This window comes from Grampus griseus, assembly GCF_964374135.1.
Source record: "Grampus griseus genome assembly, chromosome: 7".
NCBI lineage: Eukaryota > Metazoa > Chordata > Mammalia > Artiodactyla > Delphinidae > Grampus > Grampus griseus.
In genome coordinates this window covers 46,355,659-46,364,692 of record NC_139001.1, presented here as the reverse complement: position 1 = coordinate 46,364,692, position 9,034 = coordinate 46,355,659, and the positions used below count along the sequence as shown (strand labels likewise).

Below are 9,034 nucleotides of genomic sequence, written 5' to 3'. Positions count from 1 at the left end.
AATGAACAAAGGATTTGAATAGACATTTCTCCAGAAATATACAAATGGCCGATAAAAACATGAAAAGGTGCTCAACGTCACTAGCCACCAAAGAAATACAAATTAAAACCACAAGAAACCACTTCACACCCACTAGGATGGCTAAAGTACAAAAGACACATAATAACAAGTGTTGGGAAGCATGTGGAGAAATCAGAACCCTCAGACACTGCTAGTGGGAATGTGAAATGGTCCAGCTGTTTTGCAAAACAGTCTAGCAGTCCTCAGATGTATTTAACATATGATCCAACATTTCCACTTCTAGGTATATAACCAAGTGAAATTAAAATATATGTTAAAAAAATTACCTTGTACACAAATGTTCATAGCAGCATTATTCATAATAGCCAAAAGATGGAAACAACACAGATGTCCATCAACAGACAGATGGATAAACAAAATGTGGTAAATCCGTACAGTGGAATAATTTAGTCATAAAAAGGAATGAAACTGGAGCAAGTTATGGACTTGTGAAAACATTATAGGTAAAAGAAGTCAGTCAGAAAAGATCATATTCCATATGATTCCATTCATATGAAAGTCCAGAATAGGGAAGTCTATTGAGACAGAAAGTAAGTTAGTGCTGCTTAGGGCTTGGGTGGGAGCAGGGATGGGAGGATAGAAGAGTGATAGCTAAGGATACATGGTTTCCTCCTGAGGTCATAAAAATGTAATAAAATTGACTGTGGAGATGGTTACACATCTTTGAATATATGTAAATATACTATACCAATATAATACACTAAAAACAACTTTAAATGAGAAAATTATATTTTTAAGTAGTTCTTTTCCTTCTGTTTCTTTCTGCTATTCAACACAAAACTATACAGTAGAATATAATGGAGAAAGGAGACAAATCTTTGTGCATTTTCCTATTTCTGGGAATCTTTTCCTTTCATTTAGCCTAGGAAGGAATTTACGTACACTGTACTTTATTTGGAATTTTTTAGCTTACAAGATGAATTCATAATTTTAACAAACAGGTTTATGGAATGATTTACAGGTTTATGGAAGACTTCAAAGAGGGTAATGGTGATATAGTCATCGATTTTAAGTATTACACTGATTGCTGTAAAGAATTATATTTGTAATTTAGATTATTCAGTACTCCAGTAAACATGAGTGAAAATCAACTTTAGCTCATAACTTTAATATTTTCGTACAATCAAAATATAGAGATATACACTAAGTAAGCATAACATGAGTTATTTTAATTGATCAGAATATTTTGGGTATGTTTTAGAAATAAAAGAAATGGTTTTTATTAGCATATTAAAACCAAGAGAAAATTAGATAAGTTCACATTTAAAAAACATTATCAAGCAATAAATACAGCACTATAGCTACCACTACTTCTATGTACATTGGATTACATTTGAACAAACACTAAATTCCAGAATGAATATTTTATGAATAAATGCACTAAATAACTTTAGAAATTAAAAAAAAAAATGACAGACTAGAATTGTTTAGAAATTAAAATGACTTTCACAAATACTTTCAGAAAAGCAGCAGATTTGCATTTTAAAAGTTAGAAATTCCCCAAATAAGTTTTTAGATACCAAGGAAGTTTGCTTTTAAACAGTATTGATTTTACTTTTTTATATGAGTAAGATACAAAGGAGATCTTAATTATTAGTACTTCAGTTTTAGAGAAGTCTAATATTTAAAAATATTACTTCTAAAAAAAAATGGGTTCAAAATTAACACTGATTAATCATGGACTGTCTTCACCTAAAGATGGTACAATAGATAAATCCTGGCCACAAAGGAAATCTGATCTAAACTTAATATGATAAAAGCACAATAAAAAGACTTGAAAGTTACAATGTATTTTTAATATAATGCTTGTTGATAATTTGACATTTTCTACTGTCATTTATGGTTGAGACTTGATAGCTTGTCTGGAAGAATGCTGAAATATATGAACAGTGCCAGTGAAGGATTTGAATCTGTGTCTTTGAATAATAAATAGCTAAAATATGAGATTATTTAAAGGAATTATTGTATAATTTAGGCATTAGAAAGTTCAGAACAGCCTGAGTTCCTTTTTATAAAAGCTTGTTTTGAAATCCGTAAATCTGAAACTAACAATACAGCTTTTACATGTTTATAGATAAATCATAACTCTACTGACCAGGCCTTTTAATAAGTGAATTCTTACTAATTTAGATAATTTACCTGGACAATTTCAAATGACTTCTGAACTTACCATCTATTGACAGCTTAAGAAACAACCTATGATGACTAAGTCATTAGTTTAATCCATTTTAAGCAGATTGACACACCACAGCAACAACAACAAAAACATATAGATGTAATGAATTCTCCTGCCAAAACTGACTTACTAATTGAAGGCATTTTGGTTTTCAGAAATCAGTGGAAAATGACATTAGGAAAAATGAATCCCATTTAAATGTCACTTTAATTCATTAGCGAGGATTTCTTCCATCTTAATTTAATTATTCCATAAATGTTCTGACAACGATTCTTCCTTACTGATACATTCAGGTCTTTTACTATATTGCATCATCATATATAGTATCTCTATTAAAATATAAAAACATTGTATATGATATATATTGTGTTCCTCTAATTTTAAAAAATAGCCTTGCAGCATTTCCAAAGCTTCATATAGTAAGTCAGAAAAGTAATCTTTTTAACGGGGTAAAAACCATAAGAATAGCAGATTGGCATTTATTATAGGAGTCATTTAAATTTTCTGGATTAGAATGAAAGTTCATCATCAAAATAAAAAAGGAAATATGTCAAACATATCTATTATTAAGGTATGAATCACCAAAGCTAATATATTCAATAAAACAATGGCCTTGAGGATTTTTTAAATAAATATTTTATATCTTATCATAGATATTTCTCAAACTTAGTTCTCAAACTTCTGATGCTGGCATCTGGTTGTCTTTAAAATAGTTACCAAATAAGAATTCCAGATTCTATTTTATTATAAAATCAGCCCAGACACAGTATCAGATATTAACATGCACACATTGTTACATTAAGTATTTGTTTTTAAAAAAATTACCTAGATTGTATATATTTGAGACTATAAAATAGAATAACAGAGTATTTACAAGCTTACTTTTCACAATTTTTTTACAAACTTTTAAGAAAATAAGAAATCCTTCATTGATTTCCTTCATGTAAAATAATTGCTAATTTGTCCACAAAGTAGAAATGGAAGGGGCAAAGTTTCTATTTACAGGTATATGGACACGAATTCCTTCCCACTTGTGTAGTAAGATGGGAAAGTAGTCAACTACATGTTTTGTAGTATCAACCAAGATTTCTCCCTAATGTTACCAAAGTAGGATTGCGTATCATACATACTATTCATCAAGCCTCAAAAATGGATATGACAAGGGGTATAACTGTGATGAATCAGCAAATGAGTAGCCAACAGCAATTCTGCTCATTTATTTTTTGGGAGGAGAAGAGGGTAAGCAAACAGGAATAATTAATTCTTTATCTGGTCCATTTGAAAAAATAAAAACAAAAAGGGCTAGAATACTTTCTGGGCAAAAAATCAACTTCACCAAGGAATATGGGATAAAGATTTTAAAAACAAATGAAAAGCTCATTTTCTTTCCAAGTCTATAGGCCTTAGCTAGGTCTCTTTAGGCAACAGGAGTGGAATTGTGCCCATTGTGTCTATGAACTTTTATGGTCTATTTATTTGTGGATTCATGCAGTGGTGTGCTAGAGCTGGCTCACACCAACCTACAACTGACTGTGCTCATTTTTACCCAAGTCCACATTCACTGATGTCAAGTTGGTAACTTGAAATCAGCCATGGCGGGAGTACTTACACCATAAAAACTGGCAAAACTTACAAATCAGGACTGTTTTCCCCCATGGAGCTAGTGTGAAACATTTATCAACACACTACTGAATTCATGTGAGGGTTTTCTTTGTCACCTTCAAATAATTCATTTAATATTGAAGTCTTCTGGTTGTAAAGTCATGGATCCAAGTCCTTGAGTTAGGAGTGGAACAAAATAGTTCAGCAATACACGCTCTATTATCAGTCGTATAACTTTTCTGGTTTTATGACAACGTTTTCAATATCGTGGATGCTTTTTCCATTTAAGTGTTCAGTTGGACAGTCATGACTGTAACCTGCACCATCACTGATTGTTGACACTGTGTAAGATGCACTACGGAGAGCATCTGAGTGGGAAAAGCTGTTTCCAAATTGGATTTTATATTGATTCCAGTTTCTTCTCAGAATTGCTTGAACCTATAAAACAAAAAGAAACAGAAAGGGTAAGAGCAATTCATAAATGAAATGAAGATAATGTATTTAATAATACAATAAAATAAGTTATGTACAAAAGCTTTTTTTAAAAAAAGCATTGATATTGAGTGAATAATATTACTTTATTTTCTTAATTAAAAAATGAAATTGAGTAAACTATCTTTATATTAGGAAATCTTTGCAATTACTCTATACTTTAGTACAGACTACAGAAAACTTCATAGTTTCTCTTTCTATGCCTTCTCTTTGAAGCTCTAAAAATGCACATGAATGTTTTGCTGTCAGATAGTTAATCTACACCCTCACTTACAAGTTGGCATGTGCAACATTTAGTTTTGTATCAATATTTTTATTAAAAGAATGAGATAATTAGTGAAATATAAAAGAAGAGAGAAAAAAGATTTAAAAACAGGGATACAGGGAATATAAATAATTATCACCATCATCATCAACAGCAGCAGCAACAACATTTTACTGTGATTAGCATGTGCCAGGTGTTGAGCTACATTCTGGAAAAAAAAGATCAGGGTTTTTGTCCTCATGGAGCTTACCCCCAGAGGGAAGAAAGTGTTGAACAGATAATTACAGCACTGAACATATAATGGGATGAGTATTGTGGGAAAAAAAAGTTTAGGAATGTCACCACTCCACTTTTTTGTATTTAGATACCCCCCTGTCTGGATAAATTTGAAGTTTAATGACTCTTCTATCTTTTCTGCTTGGGGATAGAGATGAGAACTAGGTAGGTCATATACAATGATTTTGGTTTTAACTGAACATAAGACACAGATGATTTTCTTCATATTGAGTCAGTGAGCATAAATGAGAATATCAAATGCATCTCCAACTCGATCACCTGTACATTTCCTGTCTGCTTCTAGGTTAAGAATGTATTAGCCACATGCTGTGACCTGATCTGTGTCTTTGCAAAGCATGTATAGCTTTGAATTGTCTTCCCCAAATCTCTACTGCTCTTTGACCCTTTGATTGTTTCCCCAAAGGGAATCTGAGCATCCAAAAACAACTTTCTAGTAGTTCATGTCCTACAAACATACTCATACAATATTGTTTAACTTTCTACGAATTACATAAATTCCTCAACTTTTTACTCGTTACATTCATGTGTACATATCAATATTAAACTTTAAAATAGGGCTGCTTATTTAAGTCTTTTCATTTTCTTATCTCTTCTCCAAATTACAAACAATCTATAGCGAATAGGTATTCCCAGGATGTCTGCAGCTCTGTGGGATACTTTAAGGTCCTGTTAGTCTCCTCTAATCTGTCGCTTAAAAGGAACACAAAGTTTTACTGTCTCATTTCATATTTTAACATGTAGAAAAACAAAACAAACAAATATAAGGTCAATCAGTTTCTTTAGTAAGAATTCAGAATGAGTTATTAGAAATTCCAGGAGGGGCTTCCCTGGTGGCGCAGTGGTTGAGAGTCCGCCTGCCGATGCAGGGGACATGGGTTGTGCCCCGGTCCGGGAAGATCCCACGTGCCACGGAGCGGCTAGGCCCGTGAGCCATGGCCGCTGAGCCTGCGCGTCCAGAGCCTGTGCTCCGCGGGAGAGGCCACAGCAGGGAGAGGCGTCTCCCTACTCTATAATTCAAAAATTATGTAGTTAGGAATGCAATACATTGTTTTATTAATATGAAATTCAGAACTTCAGGAATTTCAAGCTTACTTCTTTACATATGGCAACTATATCTGAAGGAAATAATTTTTATTCATATAAATTTTCTTTGAAATAACAGCATTTATAGGAAAATGAATACATTTATCTTATAAAAATTATACTTTATTCCTCTCATGGTTTAGTGATGTATTTCTAAGTTCTCCAAATAACATATTTAAATTAAGGTAATTAAAAAATACCATCTGCGTATGTAATATCTTCAAGAATATAAGCAAATGACAAATGGAATGGCTTTAGAGTATGACTTTTAAATAAATATTCAGAGATTTAAAACAAAAATGACATTTGGCCAATTATCTAGGTATTTCTAATGGGAGTTGTTTTTGATCCTGATTTTTATGCTTAATTAACTTCTCACTTTGTTACTAAAAGCTGGACTGATTGAATCCATGTGCTATATAGTTTCTGTTTGAAAGGAGGTGGAATGTAGCTTTGTACAAAAGATTCTACATAAATGTTGGGAAGAAGCTGACATGAAGAAATATTTTAGCTATGAGAGTAGTACTTATAGTCTTAACAAAGAAAGCTTAAATTCAATTCTAAAAGCGAAAATGGCTTTGAAATGTATGACTGTTTGCTCTTGAAATATCTACTTTGATTAAGATCATCACCCTATTTCTTCCTTGCAACTAAATCGTCAGAAAAACCATGGAAAGCCAATTTCCTGACTTATTTACTGAAGCTAAATATAAAGGTAATTAAAGACCCAGAGGCCTTGTAGACATCTGTTTGTTTATGGTACTCTCTATAAGGATGTTATTTTTTTTCATCTGCTTTCTCTAACACAACATCACACCTGATTAACAGAACATTAAAGTGGCCACTCTCAGTAAACTTACAATGAGAAGAATGTAATGGGGAAAGATAAAAAGGGAAATTGCCATTGGATGGCAAGAGAGCCTGCCTGATGTTATTAAAGATATGAAAGTGTTTTCATTAATTTACGCATAAGTGTTATATAAATAGTAAGGCCAACTTTTTAGAATATAACACTGCAATATATAATTTTGTATAATATAAAGAATATGGGTTTATATGACCATTAGTACCTGATAAGAAACCAACTCTACACTGCTTAACCTAAATCAATTAAAAGGTGTTTAATAGAGCTGTATATAAAAATTCTACCTACTTCTCATTACAGGATGTGAGTTTGGTTATTCTCAACAAATCTTTTTGTTCACGTTGTAAAAATATCTACTCTCAGGTGTTGTTAAAGATACCCGTGAGACTAGGGAGGGCCCTTCTGATGTCTAGAGTCCCTAGTTTATGCTAACAGTGCACATTTTTTTGATTGAGAGGACTAGAGATGAGATGAAAGTGACCTGAGTACTTGTCAAGCCACGGTTATTTAATTAGTGAGAAATGCAACTAGGAATATTTTGGCTAATAAATAAAAATAAAATGTGAGAATAAAAAATAAATAGAGATGTTAAGATAAAGGCAAGCTATTTGACCTAACGTGGAAAGCAAGAAGGAAACTAAGCCTGAGCAAATGATTTCAAGAAGTACATGACATAGTTGGAACCACACAAAATGGGTTTGGCAGCTGTGTCTTCATGTTATGAGAGTGAGAAAAACTAGAGGCAAAGAGACAAAAAAAGGAAGCATTATAGTATTTCTTAAGATGAGAAATGAATCATACACAAACAGGGATTGTATCTAGAGATGAAGACAAGGGGACAAATATTGGGGATGTTGTGAGATGCTGAAGGATTTGCTAACAAGTTGGCTCAAAGATTTTTTATTGTAATTTTCCAGTGCCAAAGTGTTCTCAATTTTAGAACATGGCAAAAGATCAAGGCCTGTGTCTCTTTTCCTTACACAGGTAGAGTGCAATAAGAGTGTTAGGCATTAATTTAGATATTCCCTGGACACTTTTTCTAAATATAAGGGCCAATTTGAGATTTGATTCCGATATGATTAATATTCCCGTTTGTACATATATTTTTGTAAATGAGCGATTTGACAAATCTAAAAAGGAATCTATAATGTACTGAGTATCTACTGTGGGTGGGGCATGGTGCTAAAAACTTTATATTCCTAGTTTACGTTAATCCCTGTGAGATTTGTGTAAAGAACTTGCTTTTATTTCCCTTTAATAAAAGTACACACTGAGACCTCTGGAAGTTCAGAATATTTCCCAAGATGTTACAGCCAGGAACAAAAAGGCATCTTTGGGTTTAAATGCATTACTGTGTCAGCGCCTTTATTCTACACTGCCTTCCATCACAAAATATTTTACTAGTGGTTATAGTTTGTACATTTAAAAAATACCCTTTAAAAAATCAAATCTGTTTCTGCAGATGCAAACGTGTATCTTACTTATTTCATACATGCTTTATGGCATATTGTCTGTAGCTTTCTCATCTATATTTAACTGTAAAGTCCTATGTAGGCAGAAATTGGATTGTCTAATTCAGTTTATACAATAATTAATTTATAGAGTTATATAATAAATGCTAATTGAATTTTATTATCAAAACAGATGATGTATCTATTCTTCCTAATTGCATTCTCTGTCCCTGCTTCTCACTGACTTCAGAAAAAGTCACTCTTGTCCTCGATACAGCAGAAGAATCATGGAGACACCACTCAAAGATATGAAATATAGTCTACTATGTTTGATAGTTCTATATGCCATTATAAATAAATAAATATATAAAATAAATATCTATATTTTAAAATTGATTAAGAAATCAAATATGAAATTTTATTGTATGCTAAGAGAAAGAATTAAAATATTACATAAACAAGGGAAAACAATATTTTATAGTTTTTCATGACATGTACATGATTTCCAACATTGATTAGTTGTATAGAAATGGTTCTTATAAAGTTATGACGGGGCTTCCCTGGTGGCGCAGTGGTTGAGAGTCCGCCTGCCGATGCAGGGAACGCGGGTTCATGCCCTGGTCCAGGAGGATCCCACATGCCGGGGAGCGGCTGGGCCCGTGAGCCATGGCCGCTGAGCCTGAGCGTCCGGAGCCTGTGCTCCGCAGCGGGAGAGGCCACAG

At 32.8% G+C, this 9,034-nt stretch overlaps 1 protein-coding gene across 3 annotated transcripts in view; it reads right to left on the bottom strand.

Annotated features, from left to right (window-relative positions):
• Window positions 1-878: 878 nt before the first annotated feature.
• Window positions 879-9,034, bottom strand: part of CALCRL (calcitonin receptor like receptor) — a 105,995-nt gene continuing 97,839 nt past the window's right edge. For all 3 annotated transcript variants that reach the window (XM_082658680.1, XM_082658681.1, XM_082658682.1), the window contains one exon: window positions 879-4,297. In XM_082658680.1, the coding sequence (XP_082514806.1) occupies window positions 4,082-4,297 (216 nt within the window). In that variant the 3' untranslated portion in view covers window positions 879-4,081. The remainder of the gene's footprint in view (window positions 4,298-9,034) is intronic.